The 21533-nt window shown below is 44.6% G+C and overlaps 1 protein-coding gene across 4 annotated transcripts; it reads right to left on the bottom strand.

Moving 5' to 3' along the window:
• Positions 1–6617: 6617 nt before the first annotated feature.
• On the bottom strand, positions 6618–21205 carry KLHL28 (kelch like family member 28). Of its 4 annotated transcripts, none has more exons than XM_076345827.1 (5): positions 21145–21205; positions 17140–18038; positions 14167–14610; positions 11258–11466; positions 6618–10631 (listed from the first exon to the last, which is right to left on the bottom strand). In XM_076345827.1, exons 2-5 carry the CDS (start codon positions 18036–18038, stop codon positions 10468–10470), a joined length of 1716 nt encoding a protein of 571 aa, XP_076201942.1. In that variant the 5' UTR covers positions 21145–21205; the 3' UTR covers positions 6618–10467. The 4 variants fall into 4 exon arrangements, with proteins under 4 accessions (XP_076201942.1, XP_076201943.1, XP_076201940.1 ...); XM_076345828.1 differs by lacking the exon at positions 21145–21205 and adding an exon at positions 20290–20381; XM_076345825.1 differs by lacking the exon at positions 21145–21205 and adding an exon at positions 18792–18847.
• Between the last annotated feature and the right edge of the window lie 328 nt (positions 21206–21533).

The following is a 21533-nucleotide window of genomic DNA, read 5'->3' as shown; positions in this document are numbered from 1 at the left end:
TCATATCTAGTCTGAATCTCCCCTCTTGTAGTTTAAAACCATTGCCCCTTGTCCTGTCGCTACAGGCCCTATTAAAAAGTCTGTCCCCATCTTTCTCACAAGCCCCCCTTAAGTACTGAAAGGCTGCAATAAGGAGCCTTCTCTTCTCTAGGCTGAACAACCCCAACTCTCTCAGCCTTAGCTGAGATGTTTCCGCTTGTCCCTGCTCTGCTCACACCCTCGAGAGCCCTGGGAATCAACCTGTTCCATGGAGTCCCACTGGGATACCCGCTCACGGGCAGCTTCTTCCCCACCGCTGGCGCGTTCCTTGGCAATCTGCTGACGGCAAGGAGAGCGCGGTGCGGCCCTTTGGAGACGGGGAGAGGGACTTAACAGGACTTCCGATTCTTTCTTCACGGTCCCCTTGCTGCCTGCAGTAGTAGTGCAGTTGATACGTACAGACTATTGCATTTAGTTTTGCATACATGAAATATAGCTATTAATAATGCAGAATGTGATTTCTTCGTTCTGCATAGTTCAACAAGCGTGGAGGGATTCTGCAAGGCAAATCCAGGTCCACATCAGAATTAAAAACCTGCTGCATCTTAAGTTTCACAATGGGCTGAATGACTGCTCCAGAGCCTGGAGGTGTTAGGACTAAAATATGTATCCAAATTTGCAGCTCAAAGCTATTGGTATTTGAATTTCGTCTCCAATTAAATAAAGCACTCAAGCATGCACTTAACTCTAACTCTCAAGTAACATCACTGAAAGCAATATCATTTTTCTACTTCAAAATGCACAGGACTTGTATTTTTAATAGCACCACCTAAGAACACAGCCTGCTGTATGCCTCTGTGGGAGGGGGAAAACAGAAGTGGTTTTTCTCTCCCCTGGAGAACCGAAGGGCACCAGCTATTTCCCTTCTAGTTAAACACTGTTCTACCTATTCTGAAAAAATAAGTCTTGAAACTGAAGTGCTTTCCTTTTCCCCTCCGCCTTCCCCAGTCCCTGCTGTCCCTTTGGTCACCAGCTGCAACGCATCCTCTCCCCAGAGCATATCAGCTCCGGAGAGGAGGCAGCGAGAGAGCCTGCCTCCTCCGCACAGCCGTCGTGATAACCGGCAGGGTCGGCTGCGTCGCATCACGCTGCACCACGGAGTTAAATTACCAAAGTTTCGCCGTCAGCCAGGACAGTGTGCCTTACGAAGGGTTGTCTTTATTTGTACAGGTCATGAGCGCGAGCTAGGGAGTTATAGTGTAAAACACGGCAAGTTAGCTGAAACGGTAATTTACAATAAAATAAGAAAATATGAAGAACACTGTGATGTGGGAGCATCTTATCAGAACAATCTACGAGAATAAAACTGGCATCTCAGCACTTTGCCCACAGGTGCTGAAGCAGCCTGGGTGAAGGACGGGCGGTGCAGGGGATGCGGTGCCCCACGCCTGCCGGCAGGCAGAGGGCTTGGGGTGTGGGGACTGCACCGGGCTCCTGCCCGGCCGTCGTCAGTCCCCAAGGACACCACCACGAGAACAGCTATTTATGTGACCCCTCAAGCTAAGAAAAAGTGTTTTTCTTTGGGAGGAAGAATAACAGAAGTTACGCTACATGGTTAACTCGGTCTGGCATAATCCACGCATTGGATTAGTCCCGTTACTGCTCCCCACCTCCCTCTGCCCCCCCAGCTGTCACTGGGATGGGCGCCGTCACTGTGGAGCTGCCTGGAGTGGCAGGTGGGGACAAACCTGGCGAGAAGCTGGGGCCGAAAAGGGCCCGGGTCTGAGGGCCTGGGCAGGTGGGAGCCGCTTTCCCCCCGGCGGCAGGCTGATGGAGCTTGCCTGCCTACCAAAGGCGGGCTGCCCGCGCCGCCTGCAGAGCGGTGGTGGGTGGGCAGAGACGGGAGGCAGCTCTGAGGCAGGGCTGTCATTTCCCCTAAACGTCTCCTCCAGAACCGGGCAGTGCACGGGGAGATGAATCGTGCGGAGCGAGGGCTCCAGGGATCGAGGGAAGGCAAAGGCTGACCGGCGGGCAAGCTCGGGACAGATACAGCACAAGGGGGTGGGCTGAGCTCTTTGGGCCGCGGCGTGCTCCACATGGCCCCGAGGCCCTTTTGGCAGCCCACGGGTTATGGCAAGCGTTTCTGCCCCTTGGCTTGGCCACGCCATCGGAAACCCCACGGCGCTGCCCCTTCCCTGACTCTCGCGTAACTCAGGCACGGCTCTCGGGGGCGAATTTGGGCCGTTTGCCGTCTGCCGTTTGCTGAAGGGAGGTGTTTTTCTCTGTGGCTGCGTGGTGGAACCACCAAAACAGTTTGGATAGATGGTCATTACAGCACAGTTGAAAGGAGAGTAACTCATTGCCGTGCTGCTTATTTTTAAGACGACAATGAAATTGTCAGAGGAATATTTGTATTTTCAAGTATATTATGCAATGAAATTATTTCAGTTTTGCCAATGTCCTGGTTTTTTTGCAGCTGATACGTTAATGTTTGGAAACACTTTAATCTGTCCATGGGAGATGAACGTGTGCTTCCAGCTCACGCACAATCTAAGGACTGTGTAATACAGTTTCCAAATCTTTTTCTCACTTGCCAAAGGCATTTCAGAATTACAGAAATGCTGGGAATTTTCAGGCATGGGGCTTGCAGTTTGTGCAGCTGGCAAGTTCTCTAGCTATTAAAAATTACTTTGCAGAGTCATTAAGACTTCATCGTTGCAATTTTTAATTTTGACAAAGTTCAAGACAACGGAAAGACACTTTAAACGACTGGATATGTCTCATTTTACAGTGCAATAATCGTTTTTATGCCAAGTCCTAAAATTGGAGTACTCTGGTCCCGTATGTGCTGGAGCTTGTGAAGGTGCATTAATAGTAAATTAAAGCAATTTCTGGGTAAAAAAAGAGATTTGAACATAAACGGCCTTCAAGAAGCTGGGGGAGAAGGGGCCAGCAGCTACAGCAGCGTGGCAGGGACAGAGGTGGGAGCAGCCCCTGGGAAGGGCTGCAGCACACGGGGCTCCGGGACCGGCCATCAGAGGGTTCCGACCCACACGACATCCTTCCCCGTCTGGGAGGAAAAGCGTGGAAATGCAGCCAGTCATACTGCGTCGAGAAAAGCCTTTTGCACCTCTGTGCAGGAAGGCTCGGGCTTTAAAAGTGGGCAGGAGGCAATTGTGCGGGTCACGTCCGTGTGGTGGAGGTTTGACCAGGGGAGGGCTCTGGGGTGGTCGTGCTCAGGGAATCATCAGTGGCAAGAAACGGGTGCGAGAGGAGGCTGGGCGCTCATCCCGGCCGTGCCTGTTCTCTGGGAGGGATCGGCTGTACCCCTGGCACTGCCGGTGTGCTCATCCAGCCTGCTCTTAGGTTTGTACCTTCTCTGGAGACCCGTCTCCACACCTGACACGGACCTGAGCAAGCCGGTATCACCTCAGTCTGCTCCTCCTTTGAGTGTGTGGGGTGGCAGGGCTGGAGCCGGTCACCTTCAGAGGCCTCCTAAATGACCTAAAGGATTTTCAGATAATTTGTTCTATTTAAAGAGTTTTCAGTCTATGCTGAAGCTCTTTGCTTTTGTTTTGGTTTACTTCAGGTACAATTAGAAACAAACTCCTAAATTTTCAATTTACAGCAATATTTTGAGATGTATATTCTTAGTTGTTTGTTGAATAATGCATGAAAATATTAAATTCAATCAGTCAAGAAAATTTGACTTGTAACTTACAAGGTTAACAATTTTTTTCCTCAATTTCAAAGCAGGTAGGTTATGGGCAAGAAATAAATACTTTTTAAACACATCATCTCCTTTACTCTATTTTAAAAAATATGAAATTTCACAAAATGGGTGATCTTTTTTTTTATGTGTATGACTTTTAGAAACAATGGTCATTATTGTCCTGCGCTTGCAGATTATTACAGTTTAATAAGCAGGTCAAGTGTTTACGATTATTTCCATCTTCCCCGAGAAATTCCTCGTGGAGTCTGGACTCAGCCGACAGTCGTCCCCAGGCGACAGGGCTGGGTAAGTGCCCGGTAGGCGTTGTTGGGTACAGGCTGAAATGTGCTGGGTTTTTTTGTTTTACCTAGTGGCCCTTATTCTGGCTTGGGAAAACCACAACAGCTGAAATCTTCTGTGCCCGTGTCCTATCTCAAACACGCCAGTCAACCGCTGGAGCTGGGTGTCTGCCCACCTGCTCACAGCAGCTTCTTTTGGAGACCTGACTTGCACGGGTGGGTGGCCGGTACCCACGTCTGCCCTCCTTGCAGAGGGAAAGTGAAGGAGGAGCGGGACGGGGTCTGGGAATGGAGTACAGAAACATGAGGATTTTTTGGTTTGTTGGTTTCTTTTGGTCTGTAACTACGGGAATGACCTTACCCAAGGACGAGACCACATACTAGTACTACGTAGCAGAAGATAAATGCACGGTGAATTCAGTACAGTCACCTGGACCCCCTCAGTTCATCTGAAACTTTTGAAGGACTGGTAGAAGTGTGAGCGCGCTGTGGCTGGTAATAAACAGTTTTGGTTTTTTCCTAGACTGGAGCTTTAGCAGCAAAGAAAATTACCGTTTGAGAAGTTTCATGTAATGCTAATCCAGTTTGCTTCGTTTGTCGTATCTCCCAGTTATCACTTCTCTTCTGTTAACCCTGGCTGTTCAGTTAAATCCTGGTGCCAGGTGCCGAGGAGCATGAAACGCCGGGCTGCCTGATCCATCTAGAGCAACGCGCACAGTACAGCTGACTAGATGGCCAAAGAGGGAACGCAGATGATCAAAGTGATGTTTTCCAAGGAATATAACAGTTCTATTAAACCTTTAAAGACTGAGAAATAGGAAACTAGTTCTGCTAGATCTGAGTGCCAGACACCTGCCTTTTTCCTTGGAGCAGAGCAGTCATAAAGCAGCGTTGAACTGGCTGGTGGAACCCAAAGCTTTCCTTCGGATAGCACGGGAACTTCTTGCCTTGCGCTTGCCTTGTGAGTTGGTCACCTCCGGGAAGAAGACAGGTCTCCGTGAGAGCTGGGTTCAGGGAAGACCTGTCTGTGTGAGGGCAGTTGCCTGCCAGACGCTTTTTCCATCAGGAGACGCCTGCATTGGATGTTTGTGCTATCCATGCGACTTTTTATTTTCAGATATTTATTGGGAGGTGCCATGAGAAAGAAAAGTACTGTACTGCAGGTTCCCAAATCGACGTTTACTGGATGCACCTACGGTGGGCTTAGAAATGTCAATTTTTTGAAAATCAAGCACCAGATTTTTACATTTTTTTGCCATCTCTAGTTAATATTAGACAGCTAAAACCCCCTAAGTTATGTTCCTTTTACCACTGTGTTCGTGGCCATTCCTAAAATTAAGGTCTGTGTATTAAGCATACTCAGGACCCGAAGAAAGAGGAGGACTACAGTAGTTGTGTATTGTACTGCCTAGTGCTGGTTTAGGTCAAATGCTACACAAGGCGTTTGTATTTTTCTGACACAATCTTATTTTTTTTAAAAATGGGTAACTTAATGCTAAAATAAACTGGAAAAGATCCTCTCCTGCCCTGTCTATCTGTAAAACGGGGTTTGAAGTACCTGCTACATCAATGTGTAACAGCAACCTTTAAAGTTAGGGAAAGCTAAAACTAGAGCCCTTGATGGGCATTAACCGAAAGTCTTTTATTAACGTAGTAAATCTTTTTTTTTTTAACACCCCCCCCAAAAAAAAAAAAAATCACTTGAGTATTTTCCTTTTGTGCCAGCTTCAGCATGACTAAGACTGTAACAGGCAGTGTTTTCTAGCTGGAGTTCACAGATTACATGATTACACATTTTATGGACAGTATTGTTGAGTACCGGTGGTGAATGGCATCTCCTACAGCAGCGACCAGAAGTTGAATTCAGGCCTTGGGCAAGAAAGCGAGGCCAGCACGCTAATCCCTGCTCTAAACTATGTAAAAAAATTTAACCATTTCTGCCTGTATTTAGCGCCAGCAAAAAAAAAAAAAAAAAAAAAATTCACCGCACAATCGCCAAGTCTTAAATTTCCATTTCACTAATGGAGAGAGAGGGGTGCCTGCTGTTACTTCATGTAAACCATCACCCGACATGAAACCACCACCTGAAACACGGTTGTGAGGAGCTGTCTAACAGTAAACTAAAATTATTTAGCTGCAAACCCCTTTGGCCCCGAACAGATCACGCTTCCGCGGAGTCACTCAGTGATGCTGGGTCTTCACCAGGAGAGAACAGTTTGTACGGGAGCTTTCTAGAGCCCGCTCTTCTGCCAAGGAAAGCGGGAACAAGCGGGTTTGTGTTCCTTCAACGGGTACTGATTCATCAGGGAGACGACAGCTACGGCTACAGGGACAGATGGAAAAATAGCAAGCCACGTACTAAAATCCTCTTCCACAGGAGCTTCTAATGCCAACGAGGCAAAGACCCTGTAACGTGGTTATTGGGGTCAGGGTCTTCCAGCCAGCTCAACCCTCCCCAAGAAGGGCAGGCACCCCCCTGCTCCACCTCCCCTCAGCCCTGGCTGTTACCTTGCAGGGTTGAGGTACCGCCGCTTTTGAACAACAACTCACAAAGATGTCCCTGCCTTAGAAAGGAAGACTAAAGCTACGGCGTATTTATATTCACACCCAACGAAAATGCAAAAATAAGGGTTTTTTTCCTCAGGTTTATTTACTAAATTGTTTCACATTCAATGAAACAGTTACAACAATACTTACAGAGCATTATCACAAGAGCAAACACGTTGAGAACACTAGTAAAGACCGAGAATGCGGGTTACAGTCATTTTCCTGTTGAACTCAAATGCCACTTGTGTAAACAATAACAAACCCAGAACATTGCTGCTAAAAAAGATGTACACATAAAAACACTCTACGTACACAAAACTACATATATCATTTTATACTCCCAACCAAAGCACTCTGGTCAAGTCCGAGTACAATTTGGTATTCTCTGTACAATTATTAAATCCTGCTAAAAATTATAGTTATCCTTGGGTTTAAAATACAGCACAGCGCGTAAGGCAAAAAAATAGGAATTATCATCCAGTTCTTTGCGTTGCAGTTAAACATCAAGAATTTAAGGCAAGTTTGGACATTTTGCATTGTTTCATATAGTGAATGGGGACTTACAGATGGCAAATTCACAAAAGTAACACGCTATCTCCCAGAAAAGTTAACTGTTTGTAATGCGCACTGGACACATTTGACCCTCTAGAAATTCCGGCTAGACTTTCTGAAGGAAAAGCATTCCTAGTAGGAGAGACTGTTAAGAAGCTTACAGATGAGTATCTTAAAAAAAAAGAAAAGCCAGAAATTCAGGAACTGTATGTACACATATTGTACAGTACACATACACATAAACTCATACCTATTTTAAAGTGCTTTACAGATAATTTTGAGTGATTTAGAACTGGATGATAATTTATAGTTGTATGACATCTTATTTGAAGGTCCTTAATTTTGAAACGCAAGACAGACGTTACAATGAGAGTATTGTTCTTTAAATGCAGATTTAAACCGATTGTTGTGTCTGATCTTCCTATAACTAAGCACTTCAGTGAACAGGACAACAAGCACCCGGAACAGAAAATGAAGATGGCGTGATTTTAAGTGACACGATCCCTCGGTTGACGCACCGTTCGATCCACTTCCAGCTAAACAGTTCATTTAGTAACAGCAGTCTATTTCGTTAGGCATTCGTCCCATTCTTCATACCAAGCCTGCGTACTACAAAATTGTTTATGCTGCTACCTCAAATTTAGCAGTACCACCACATGACACAGTACGGGGTCAATCTCTGTGACCTCATTGAACATTGCCACTGCCTAGGTAAAGAGAATAAAACACTTCGCAATTTTAAGTGCTTTGACTTCCATAAATGAAAGGTGTTTATTCAAACATTGAATAACCATCACCACCACCCTGACCGACAGATTTTTTTGTTCTGATGAAGTCAAAACGATTTCTATACCTTGCACCACTTTCTCCTAACTGAAAACAGTGTTTACTAATACTTCCAATCAGAACATGTATATGAGCGTCTTCATTCATGGAATCCTACTGTAGTTAAACTCTAAAAGGTACGGTGTATACCGAACTGCGTGGAAAGCCTCCTATGAATAAAAGGCATAAACTTCTCTTTTAGGTAAGAAATTTTTCTTATTTTAATATTAGTTCGTTAAGCATCTTTATCTCCAGTGTATGTTGGAAAATATGATCATTGATGGCATCTCTGTGAAACAGACTGAAAAGTAAAACAGCACATGGAAACATTCATTGTGTGCATTTACCTGAACAGAATGAGAAGGCAATCGACGCAACAGGCTGAAACATCTCCCTTAATCCCCAAACCTGCTCCCCTTCCTTCTCCTCCCCACACACAAACACGCAACATAAAACCATGTAGCTACTTGTGTCCTATCAACAGATTCACTGGAACAATTAAATTAGGCTATTATTGCTATATAACTAGAATCCTTAGTGGGTCAAATATAATTAACAATTTCAGTGTTTTCAATGCAGTTTATTTGCTTTTAAAGTCCTGCTTAATTCTACCAAATTTGAAGAATACATGCAGGATTTTGTAATCTGTGCAAACACGTTATCTATGAATAATGTTCTATGGTGAAAACGCCCTCGCCTCCTTGACTGTTTAAAATCTGAACGTCAGCGTATGGAAGAACAAGGAACCCCGCTGCCTGCCTGGCTGCCATTAGCTTTGCAGGAACTCAGAATAAATCAAGTACGCTCAGAACCCTCCACTTAGCATACTTATAAAGAAATGGCTTTTAAAGCAACTCTTTCAAGTATTATTGCACCTTCAAAAATAATACTAGATGGGCTTGAAAAACAAGGGGAAACAAACATTAATTTAACATGTTAAAACAAGGGGAAAATAACTCTGGAGGCAGAAAAATTCTTCAGTACCAGGCCTGGCAATACACATACAGACATCAAACCAGAAATTCAAGATAACCATGATTCCTAGTTACGATCAGAAGACAAACCAAAACATTCTAAATTAGCTAAAATTCATATTTATTCAGTCATCTATTTTAAATAATGTTTATAGCCCACAGCATCGCTTTCTATTTATCTGCCCAAATTTTCACTAAGTTTAGGACTATCACAAAGTTTTCTCTCTTGAGGTTCTGGTTAATCACAGGAACCGACCTTCAGTACTCCGTTACACAGGACACGCACTGGGGATGAGCAACTATGCCCCGCACCCTTCATTCATTGTTAAAGGCAAGACTGTCTAAAGAACCCGAGATGGGATCTCGCTAGTCACTCCCTACTTGTGTATTTGTGAGAACAGGAACAAAAAATGTGTATCTTCTGGAAAAAAAAACCCAAAACGTAACAAACGTAGAGCTCATTCAGTACACTGTGTTACTCTTGACAGTCTTCATAGGCACGCATGTATCAAGCAAATAAGAAACAAAAACACCAGAACAATCAAAACAATCATGCTTTATGCATACTGCACTAAAATCAGTAACAGCCTTATCGTTAAGTCCTACATTTAGCACCATGTTTGTAACTGAACACTCTGAGAAAGCAATCATACATTCTTTTAAAAAAGGAAGTTATACGGAATATGGACACAAGTGCGCTTGGGAGAAGGATGGGATGGATTCATTTTTGAGTATTTATTTTGTATCACGCTATGAATGATGCTGTGGCATCTTCCGATGCATGACTGTTGTAATTTTTCCTTGTATTATAATTGAAAACACACAGCAGACTAGCAAGATTAAGTCATTTAATCTAGCACTCATTTATCCACACAAAAAAATCCCAAACAATAAGGGAAAGTTAAAAATGTGATTTCTCTTCAGCAGATCCAAAAACTTCATTAAGAGGCAACAAATTTGCCTTGTAAATTTCTTGAAGTAGTTACTAATTACCATCCCAGCCCTCCTACCGGTAAGCGGGTAACAAAGGAGAGTGTGCAGGCAACATACTATGGCATTTATTATTTACAAACCTTGAGATACAGAAACAAGGCAGCCCTTTAGTTACTGTTCATAAAAAAAAATTACGAAGCACTGGCGTTTTCTTAATATGAAGACACAACCAGACAACTATCAGCAAACTGTCCAGTCATACAACACATTCACACATCTCTCACCCCAAGCACAGTAAACTTCATATTTCATAGTAGGCAGGAGGAAGAGAGAAAAGCTCTAGAAAGTCAAAGGGTTAGATATACAGTAAGTTTTCTAATCATATCCCAGGCATGTACAGTACTCTCTAGAATTCACTGCCATCAACAGGACGCTATCTAAACCCAGCTGGTAATAAGCTTTCCATTCCTTCTGAAGTAACAAAGGCCAATAACCGGAAGAAAACAAATCCTTCCTCATTTCAATCCCAACTTCACCACATTCCCCCATCTTCAGAAAACGCAGCGTATGGTCTCCACCAGCAGGGTTTATTTTCAAGCAGATTAAGCTCCATCTTTGCATCAGGTCCGTAAAGTCCTGCTTCTCATCAAAGTGCAGTCAAACCAAAATTGCATCGACAGTACATCATCCCAGCAGAGTCCAGCCAGGTATCCGAGATGGGATCGTATTTCTGTACAGTGTTCAGATAGGATGACCCTGAATGACCTCCAACTACATAAAGGTAGTTATCAATTACAGCTGCACCAACTCCTATTGGAAAGAAAAAAAAAAAAAAGACTGCATGATCACCAAGTGTGGCAATAAGTAGTATTTTTGCTCCTAATTGGAAACATCCCCCCCCCCCCCCAGCTGAAGGCTGACAGACAAGTTCTCACAGCCCCTCCTTCTCTGGGCTGTCTTTAAAGAAAATGGGTGTAAATGAAGAGTCCCTCCCTGTTCAGGTCTTACACTCCTTTTTTACTGTTCTCACGCCCTTTCCTGTGACAAAGCAATGCTCTTCTGTCCCAATACTCCTTGCCAGGGAGACAGAAGAGAGGATGCACTACTGAGTCTCAACGTAAAATAAAATATAATAGAACAGTAACCACAGAATTGCTGAAACTCACTCAAAATCAATGAAAAAATAGAAAGTAGAGTAGAAATATTACTTCATATTATTTTTGATACAGCCCAGTATTAATAAACTGGACTGTAATTAAAAATAGTGAAGTAAATATTCTTTCACAGAGCTGATTAAGTGATCTTCATTCATAGATGAAGTGCAATGCTCTGTAGACAAGTCACTGCAACGTTATTGCAGCTTCCATCGGGTCAAACGGCAGTTTATTTCTGAAAGGATATCCGAGTTAATTGCTGAGAGTTTTGTATGTCCCTACCTGTTCTGGGTTCCTTCATGGGTCGACACACGGTCCACTGATTTTGATGAGGATCGTATCTCTCAATGCTCGATAAGTGAGACACACCATTGTGTCCACCTACTACAAAAATGAAGCCCAGCATGACACCGACACCAAAGTTTATTCGCTTATCAGCCATTGAAGCGACCGTCTCCCACGAGTTTTTACTTGGATCGTAACGCTCCATGCTGCAAATACAAACAACTTGTGAGGCTTGGATTTTAGCGACATTTGAATTTCACTTCACAAGAAATCAGCATTTGTCAGAGGTACATCTCGTTCTGCCAACCAATATTACCGCACACGGGAATAATGCAACACAACAAGAGTGCGTGAGCTGACAGAAAATTCTGCGGCATGGTTGCTTTGTACTGCCCAAGGGTAGCACACAAGAAACTAACGCCAGTGTTACCGCCTCAGAAGCATCAACCACATCCTACTGTCCTTCTGACAACACAAAGCAGCTGGAGGTTCTCAACGGAGTGTTGCCAAAAAGCAGTTTTAACATATTTCATCCTGACACAGCGACTGCAGTTCAGCCGCTTTTCCGATGTCCTCATGCCACTACCCTGGATCTTCAGGTTACATATTGAAACAAAGCAAGATTTTTTCAAAGCTGGCCTCAGAACTGAAAGCTCTTTCAAGAAGAACCGAACACAATGCAGATCTGAAGTGTATCTATTTGGGTAACACATCAAAGCAAAAACTTCCTTGAGGGTTGCCTGAAAATAACAGACAGGAAAAAACGTGGAGAGCATATCCCTCAGAAAAACCAGCAAAGGGGTTGCTGATCAAAACACTAAGGATAGAAGAGGCCTTCAGGATAAAATGGAAATGAATTATCATCATCATTTTTTTTTTTCAGTCACTGGAGCTGTACAGCTGGTCAGAGTTATTAACACACTCACGGCACGTAGCCATCCCCTGTCCGAAGTGCAGCTTCAGTAGCACGAGGGGGCAGAAAAGAGGGGAAGAGAAAATCTGAAGCACTACAGAATTGGAGAAAAGGTGCTTAGTTACACAGCAGTCAGCTTTCTTTTAACTCTAGAGCTTGTATGAGTCTAGTGACTGTATGGCATAGCATATTACTCGCACCCTTGAATAAACAATAAAACCAAAATTATTCCATAAAAAGTAAACTAAATTTAAAAAGGCAAATAATGAAATATCAGATTCTAGTAACTACAGGGGTTGCTGGCAATTCCTTTCTGACTGAGGAAGAGAGATGTGGCACAAGGAGTGAGGCTACTGCAGAATTTTAATGTTGTTAAGAGCTTTCCCTTTAAAGGTACCAGCTTGATAAAGACATTTCCTCTTACTCCAGTGATAAGCCTCACATTTCCTGAAAGGAGGTTGCCGAGTTTACCTGTCAAAGGCCTGTGTGCACACTGAGCATTCAACTTTCGCAAACCACTTCTGGCAAGAGCAAGGGCTTGATTATCTTCCTTTTTTTGTGGTCTGTGCGACAAGGTTGCAGTGGAGCGAGCGTCCCAGACGTCCCACAGTAACTCCTGGTACGCCTGATCTGCTCTGCTACTGACTTTGCTTTGCTTCATCTAATACCAAAGCCGATAGTTCTGCGTGGTACAAAGACGGTATGGAGCTAAGAGTGACCACACAGGACAACAGCGCAGCTTAATTATTCCGGGTCAAATTCCCATGTGAAAAAATCCTCGAGTCAACAGAAAACTTTTAGAGACGGCTTGCTTGTCTATTAAGTATTTCAACTGCTTGAAATTTATTATTTCTGTATATAATATATATTACATGTAACTGTAATGAAATATTACAGTTCATAATTTAAAAGACAAGAAATTAGAACAATGTCACATTAAGTTTCATAAAATCCTGTCACAACCATACCAAACAGTTTAACTTATCGCTGTTTTGTATTTCAGTGATTTAAAAAACTGTTTGCATTTTCCAGATGAAAACTACTTAGCTGTACTTTCCTATTTGGAAACCAAGCCTTTGCTTCACGAACTGTTTTATATAAAAACGTATCAAGCTTCCTGGAGGGACATACAGCTGATTTGTTCCCATTTTAATGAAGAAAAGAGAGTACAAATTATTTCTTTGCATAACTAAATGCCCCTGTCCATCCATAGAGAGCGATGTGGAACAGAACAATTAAAGAGCATGCTGGTACCAGGAAACCTCCTTGTGAAGGTAAGGTCTGAAGCAAGCCCACTTCTACCCAGGAGCCAGACCAGTAACCACCATCCTGAACTTTATTATCATCATCATTAAGACTACTTTAAGATTCCATCTGAGGTATATTTATTTTGTGTATAGTAAGCATGTGAAAAATCCTTTTCATTTCAAACCAGTGTTTTAAACGTTAAAGTTAACCACGCTTCCTAATATTTCTGCAGGCTTGAGGTACAAGGATTTACATAGCACTGGCAGAGCGTAACCCTAAGCAAGCCTCTCCCAAGAGGTCAGTAACTGAGGTGCAGCACCATGACACAGATGCAAGTACACTACCTTGGGGCCTGAGCAAACAAGCCCACACAATACTGATCTGCTGAGTTAACCAGCTTGGGTGTCTACAAGGTCAGGTGTCTTGCACCACCTTGCTTAGCAATACGCATGTATGTCTCTGTCTTTACCATTTTCCCTCCTTAAGGATTTAAAAAAAACCAAAAAACAAAAACCACAACCCAAACAAACCAGCTCTGAGCTGGAACACGTAAAGATAAGTTAAAATAAGGATTTCCCAGTTGAATTATCAGACTGATACTGCAGAACAAGGAATAATGAGGCCCCCTGTGGATTACCAATCTACCTTAGAATAGTTTTTAATTGGCTGCCGAACGCAAGCTTAACAGTGAGGTTTGCTGATTTCCAGCTTATGACATCGAGCTACACACATCAAAAGCACATACCTGTTCATATGGGCAGGACCATAACCACCAATGGCATATATCATTCCGTCCAAGACAGCTGCAGCAAAACAACTTCTTGTTTTGTTCATTGGGGCCACTAGCTGCCATTCCTTCACTTTAGGAATGTATTTCTCCACAGTTCGTAAATAAGACTGCCCGTCATAGCCACCTAAGGCGTAGAGCTCTCCTGCCAGAACTACCACTCCCAGAGTACTCCGGCTCTCAAACATCCTTTCAAGAGACGTCCAAGTGTTCGTATCAGGGTCCCAGCACTCCACTGAATTCTCATGCTTTCGGTAACTGATGCCTTGACACACGTGGGTTGCAATCCCTCCTACAACGTATATTTTCTGGTCTAGGACACATATTCCAAATTCATAGCGGGGAATGCTAAGAGGTGCCAGGCCTATCCAGGAGTCATTCTGGGGAAAATACATTTCAACACTGAAATAGAGAAACAAAGATTATGTGAGCAAACCTAACTTTCTGAAGCTCTGTGAAGTGCAAATGAGCATCAAGGAACGCAGTCTGAAGATTATTTCATATGTCCCATCCAATGTTTGCTGTTTCTTCCAATAGCCCAAACGTAAGCTAAAATCAAATGCTGTTTACTGTTCTAAAGAGTTAAACACCCAGGGCCTCACAGCGTACAGTGCAATGCAGCAACACAGCAAGTAGCCACGGCACCAAGTCCGAGACCTGAAACGGTGAATTTTTAAAGCACAAACCAGGCAGACTACGGAGAAGGCAGGACAGCATCGTGGATAACGCGAGGGAAGACAATACAGCGCTGATGCCACAGCAGCTTTTGGAGGTAGGCTGTGATCAGGGTAAGCTAAAAATACAAACCAAAGGGATAAGAATGGTAAACTGAAAGAGAAGAGTCAGAACAGCCACAGAGATGGGAGAGAGAGAGAGGAGGATAATTAGAGGGGGAAGCACATGTCTATATATATGTACAAACATACAATTAGAAAGTACAGTTTGTAGTTTTATAAATACGTATTTTACATGCACTGTATAATTTAAACAAAATGACAAAGTAGAACAAACTAGTATGAAAAATCTGTTTTCAAAATACCGCTTATTTGCATTTTCTTTTAATTATACTCAGTGTTAAAATATGGTGGGTCTAGCCTATCACGTATAAAGTCTAGTCAATCTACCTAAACAGTTTTGTTAATAAATTACTTAAGTGATTTAAAAGAATATCTAGTACACAGGAAATACGATCTGTTCAAAAAACATACAAGAAAATGAAGCCACTGGAGAGCTGATAGCCACTGACTAAGAACCCAGAAGCAGGGACTGCTGAAACACCAGACTGGCTCTTGACAGCAGCAGCCCAGTTAGAAAAGAGCAGTGCTAAATATATTCTTAGTAATCTTGTTATTATGAAGCAGCAGCTAACTGTAAGTGAAAGACCAGCCTTCCTGTAAGTACAAATGAAAAGTAGAACGAGAATAGTGGAATTAAGGTTTCCTACTTCAGAATTTTAATTGTATTAGGAATTATTTTGTTTAATCGATCTGTGACTTTTTTTTTTATGTCAAGAGCAATTGTTTAAACTTAAGTATTGACTGAAAAAAACGGTTTAGGAAAGACTAATATGAATAATAAATTAAGGAAGAGAAAATTTTTATATGCATTAAAACATGGTCAATAGTAGTAAAGAGCATTTTTGTCAAAAAAAAAAAAATCAAAACAATCCAAACTACATTGGTATGTAATATTGTTACAATCATTGAAGAAGCTGTGAAAGAAACAGAGCTGAAGAATATCGGAGGACGGCTTTATTCATTCAAACAGATTTTTTATTAAGCACAAAACCCCCTTTATTTTTTAAATCTATAAACCCAACGATTCCCAGTCTCAACATCTAGTTTACTATTGATCCCTATTACCAGGAAAGTCAACTTTAAATAACTTTGACAACATCTCTAAACACAGGGAAAAAGAACATACAGATCTTCCCAGGTTTTTAAGTGTGTGTGTGTGTGTGTGTGTGTATATACACACACACATGCAGGCACAGAACTGTCACAGAAAAGAATGTCTCAGAGTAAAATCTTATCCCAGAATTCAGCTGTAGAACCAGTTCGGGTAGTCTGCCTTAACACAGCAAACATTTACTGAGCTGATAAGGGCACATTCAACATCAAAGCGCTATACGTGTATGTGTAAGTACGCATGTGTATGCGGCTACTATTTCTGGAAATGTTAATACAATGTTGTAAGCAATCCCAGCCATACCAGCGTGGGGAAGAAAGCTATTTTTCTCTCTATTACGTTCCTTTTGCTCGCATGATTAGCCTCAGCGATGTACTCCAGTAGCTGATGAGGAGGTTCATTTTGAAAACCCGGTAAAGAAAGACGGTCACTTACCTGTCTCTGCCCACTCAGATATGGATACCTACTCAGCGGCAGAGATTAAAGTCATGATTACATTACGATCAAGAACGTGACATCGCTAAGAATTACCTCTTCGCTCTTCTCTGATTAAGTCTATTTTAATTCCAAGGACTTTTGAGTTATCAGGAAGCATATTTGTCTTATATTAGGTTAAATTTTACGATTTGATTGTCTGGAATAATAACAGATCAGGGAAAAATTACATAAAATGAAAAGACCTGAAAGGACAAAGTAGCAGCATACAAACTTTTATTAACCACTTTTATTAACCAAATTCTCAACCAACAGAATAGAAACGATACGGTTTTATAGCTGTTTGCGTTGGCACAAACAAAACCCCGTAACACTGAAGATTACTCATGAAATCAAAAAGCATTTTGAATTCAGTGCTCCTCCTTGTTCAGAAAAATCTACTTAAAGAGTTCTTATGGAGGACAGCAGTAACTACAGTCCTGCAAACCACAGCTCTTCAATTATTGTCTTAATCCTCACCCAGGGCAATAACAAACACGCATGAACATCACACCACTCAAGTGCTGCAACAACTTCACTATTGCTTACCTTTCCAAACACGCAAACAGTCCAGCTTTTCCTCCTACAGCACAAAGAACTTTAGGAGCACAGCGAGGTCGTGTCATCAACATGGTCTGGTGGGAAAGTCTGTGTTCAGGCATAAAGTGGTATTTTAGGGCCTCATTTAGCAGATGTTTGCAAGTATGGTCATCACGAATGAGATGGTTTGCTTCGTATAACCTCGTAAGAAACTTAACGCTCAGCAGCGGCAACCGAACGCAATGTAGCAGCTGTGCTAAGTACTTCTGTCGCTCCTGCACATCATATTTGATCCAGGACTCTAGTGCATAAAAAACGGTTTCTTCTGTCACAACATTCAAGCAGTCATTGGAAACAATTTCATCCAATTCAGAATGCGTAAGCTCAAAAAATTCTTCCGTCTGACAAACATCTTCAAAGTTTTGACAAATGTACTTGTTAGCAGCCAAGTAGAGGTCATGGCAGCCATAGGTCTCTGCAAAACGAGAAATCCCGATGCAGTTGCCAGGATCAAGCTGGCTTTCAAGAAACGCACAACACTCCTTCACTACCAGTTTGACCTGGAGAAGATTCGCAGCTGGAAGAAGCGACTCTACAGTGTCTTGTGAGATAAACACAGTTCCTGTGTAGGCATACTCCACGATGGTCTGCAGGGCTGCCTCGTCAATGCACTGGAACTCCACCTCTGAGTTTTCCTTCTCAGAAAGGTTCCCGGTGAACATGGCTTTGAAGTACGGACTGATGCTGGCAAGCACCACTTTGTGGGCGTGGATCTTGACATCCCCAACTCTAAGGATAATATCACAGAGCTCGTGATGCTGGCGAAGGAGGTTCAAGCCTTGCAGGAGCTGTTCAGAATGCAAGTGGGTTAAGTTGGCAAGCATGTAGGTTGGAGACGACTGGTCCATCTGTGACAAACAGAATTTTTAACGCATTACTCAGGGCTTCATTTCAACAGCTTCATTACTCATGTTACTCAAACATGCAATACATAACATTTAAAAAATCTTTTTCCATTTTTGCTTTTATCTTAATTAGGTTTATTACTTTCCAATTTACTCTCTCAATCCTTATGCGCTATGCTTTTTCATGCAAGTTAAATCCAGGACAATCAAATGTTTATTAATAGCGTATGCTATATTGATCTTTGACTTCAAAAAAAACCCCACCAAACAAACCACAAAACAAAAAACAACCACCCACCCTTTTTATTTTTGTTCTGGAGTAAAATGCATGTTATCTGAAGCACTGAATACATGATAGGATTCTACATCAGATATCCGAGAGAACGGAACAGTGACCGAAACAAAAATAAATAGAGATAAATAAAGAACCGGCTTATTTGAGACAAAGTTTTAAAAGTTCTTAAACTACTTTCTGCTACTCGCCTTGCAGCCTACTCAGCGCTAGTGTGGTGCAGCCAAGCCCCGCTGTGCTTCCCCTCCGACCTGTGCTGCCAGCAGGGCCCCACTAGCCAGCAGGGACCAGCTCTCTGTTCCCCCTCCCTTGCCCGGAACAGAAGAGTCCCTCCCTCTGCACAAAGAGGCAAAAAGGACCCACAGAGCCAGCGGGGCCCTGGGTTGCAGGAAAAGGGGTGCCGGAGCAGAGGTTACTGTACTCTGAACGGGCAGAGGAGCACAGGAGAAGGGGGAGATCCTCACCTCACTGAGCAGCTTCCACCGTGAGAGAAAATCCCTAGTGGACATGCCCTTGCCCTCCGGAGGGATCAGACCCGGCGGAGACTGGGAGCTGGGCCTGCCTCCACCATCAAGAGGCGAGGGGCAAGAGCTGGTAAAGCGCTTCCCAGGGTGAGCAAGGGAGCGGGTCCCAGGTGGACAGGCTGAGCATCCTGGTGTCTATCACCATTTCCACATCCTCACGGCACCAGCAGCAGCTACCCACGCTCCCTAACATTACTAGCAAGGGCAGAGAGAAGGATCCTCGTTCCTACCTACGGCTCCACAAAACCCCCAAACACTTCTTCCAAACAGTTTTAGTGCCTTCAAGTGTCACGATGCAAACTATGATACCTGCTCTAATTTCAGTATCGTTAAAATTTAAATGGTGCTGCCCACCACTACCTGGTGGAGAAGCAGTTCTGCAGTTCTTTATTCAGACTGAATTATTATACCGGTGAGAGGGTGGAGGGTAGGAATGTGTCAGGATCCTGGACCACGAGGAAATATAACCGTTGTTCTACAGAGAACACTGCAACCACCCAATTTCTGAACTGACAAGCTGATCTAATTCTGATCTGCTAAATGACTACACAAACTTCAAGATCTCACTTCTTTTATCTTACTATTAAGAAGTTCATCATTTTTACAGCTCCTTAACTGACATCTAATTTGCAGTGAGCCTACTTACAAAGTGCTTAATCTGAAAGAATAAAATTAGTTGCCAACGTTTAAATACAGAACATAATAGCACTGACAGAGAAGCGACGGCTTACAGCTAAGGACAGAAAACCTCTTACCTATTAAAAGGTAAGTAAGCTCATCCCTCTCCTATTACAACCTGACACTGGAAAAAAATCCATATCTAAAAGAAAGTATTTTAAGCATATCTGCAAAAGGCAAGATTCCAATCAACAACGTTTTCCATACAATGACATTTTTGCACCACAAGTTATGGGGGGGGGGGGAGAAAAAAAAGAGCTGTTCAGCAGCTAAGCCACTTTCTTTTCCTTTTGTGTTTGTGCTCTGTTCATAACTTGATTGTACATATACGCAGAAATCATAAAACACAAGGTAACACCACATGGAAGGAAAAAGGAACGGTTACAGATCAGATGCAAAACCTGTAAAAACAGTTATAAATAACTACATTTAAGTTATTCCACAGAAATAAAACTTTTTGTACTAACTTGGTAGAGATGCCTACTGTTGTATCTCACACACCTCCTGCACGGCAATGCTCGCCCACACCACATATTTGCATGTATTTATTTTATCCCTGAGCAAGAAATCAGAAGCTGGAACATTAACCAGCCCTGAAAAACGTATGCTAGTCCAACGATTTGTGCTCACAACACGAATAAAACGATTGCCCCCCGGCTCTGGACCGTCAGATCCTTTCCACAGTCTGCAGGTGAAACTTATCTTGAAGAGCAGGGAAAGAGTTATCCGAAATAAAGAGGTTAACCAGAAACGTAAATACCTAAGCTCGCTTACTGAAGAACTACTCTTCTAAAATCCACGGTATACGACGGTGCCCGGTAAGTGATGCAGAACACGGCGTTTTCTTTATGTGAAAACAGCAGGAAGAGCTCCAGGCACTTTTCTCTTTCAAGGCAGTGAAAGAGAAGAACCGGTAAGTGCTCGCCGGTTCCTTATTTAGGCCACAAAACGGTTGGGGCCGGTGAGCGACTTGTCCGGCTTCGTTACTCACCGGAGAGGACGAACCCTCAAACGCTCCCGCCCCGACAGCCGAGCCAACGCCGGTTCTAACCACCCGGCGCGCCACAAAGAACACCTTCTGCCTGCCACAGAGAGCGCAAGAAATAATTCGCGAGCGTAAACCGCCTCGCTTACGGCACCTCATGCCCTCCGCGCCGCTGCGCTTACCCCCCCCGGCCCGTTCTGCGGGGCAGAGGCAAGGCGCCAGCAGACGACCGCGCGGCTCGGAAGAACAGCAGCGCGTTTCCCTCCCTGCGCCGCCCCCCCCCCCCCGCGGGCGGCCCCGGGGAAGTCCGCCGGACGGGGATCCTCAGCGGCTCTGCACCGGGCACCCCGCCGGCGGCACCCGCCCGCCGCCGCTCCGCTGACACGAGTGTCTTCCCGGGGCGGGCGCCCCTCCCGCCCCCGCCGGGCATTTGCGGCCGCTCCCACCCCACAGCACGGCGCCGCTCCATCCCGCCCGCGCTCCACAGACCGAACCGGGAAAGAGCGCTCCCCGCCGCGCTGCAAACGGGCGCGGAAACCCCACGGACACCGAGGCGGCCCCGGCCGGGCCGGGCCGGACAGAGCCGCTGGGCCGCGGGGGCCCGCTCCGGCGGGGCGGAGCCGGGCTCACCTGGGGGCGGGGGTGGCGCAGGCCGCGGCGAGGCCCGGCCCGCGCTAGCCGCCGCCGCCGCCTCGCTCGCCTCCGCTCGTACGGCAGCGCCCGGCAGCGGCACGCGTCACTTCCGGGCGCCGCCGCTCCACGCCCGCTCCCAATCAGCGGCGGGGAAGCGCCGCGCGCCCACAACCCCCCGGGCCTGGGCGGCGCCACTCCCTACGCCGGGGGGGGGGGGAAAGGCGGTTCCGCCTCACCGGCGGCGCGGCCCCGGCACCGCCCGCTCCCGCCCCGCAGCCGTCGGCTTCTGCGGCGGCGCACCCGCGCTCCGCGGCGGCGTTGGGGCGGGCGGCGAGGCCTGTGCCGGCCCTCCTCCCTCCCCCCGCCCGCCGCGCCGTGGGCGGTGC

The sequence above is a fragment of the Aptenodytes patagonicus genome, chromosome 7, assembly GCF_965638725.1.
Source record: "Aptenodytes patagonicus chromosome 7, bAptPat1.pri.cur, whole genome shotgun sequence".
NCBI lineage: Eukaryota > Metazoa > Chordata > Aves > Sphenisciformes > Spheniscidae > Aptenodytes > Aptenodytes patagonicus.
The sequence above is the reverse complement of the archived record's forward strand: the minus strand, read 5'-3'. Positions and strand labels throughout refer to the sequence as shown.

Bases quoted from the DNA above. Each gene is read 5' to 3' on its own strand.
- KLHL28 (XM_076345825.1), bottom strand. From the start codon at position 18,836: ATGTCCACTAGGGATTTTCTCTCACGGTGGAAGCTGCTCAGTGAG. The intron at 18,039-18,791 runs GTGAGGATCTCC...TGTTTGTCACAG, and splicing joins GGTGGAAGCTGCTCAGTGAG to ATGGACCAGTCGTCTCCAAC. The intron at 14,611-17,139 runs GTAAGCAATAGT...TCTCTATTTCAG, and splicing joins CTGTTTGCGTGTTTGGAAAG to TGTTGAAATGTATTTTCCCC.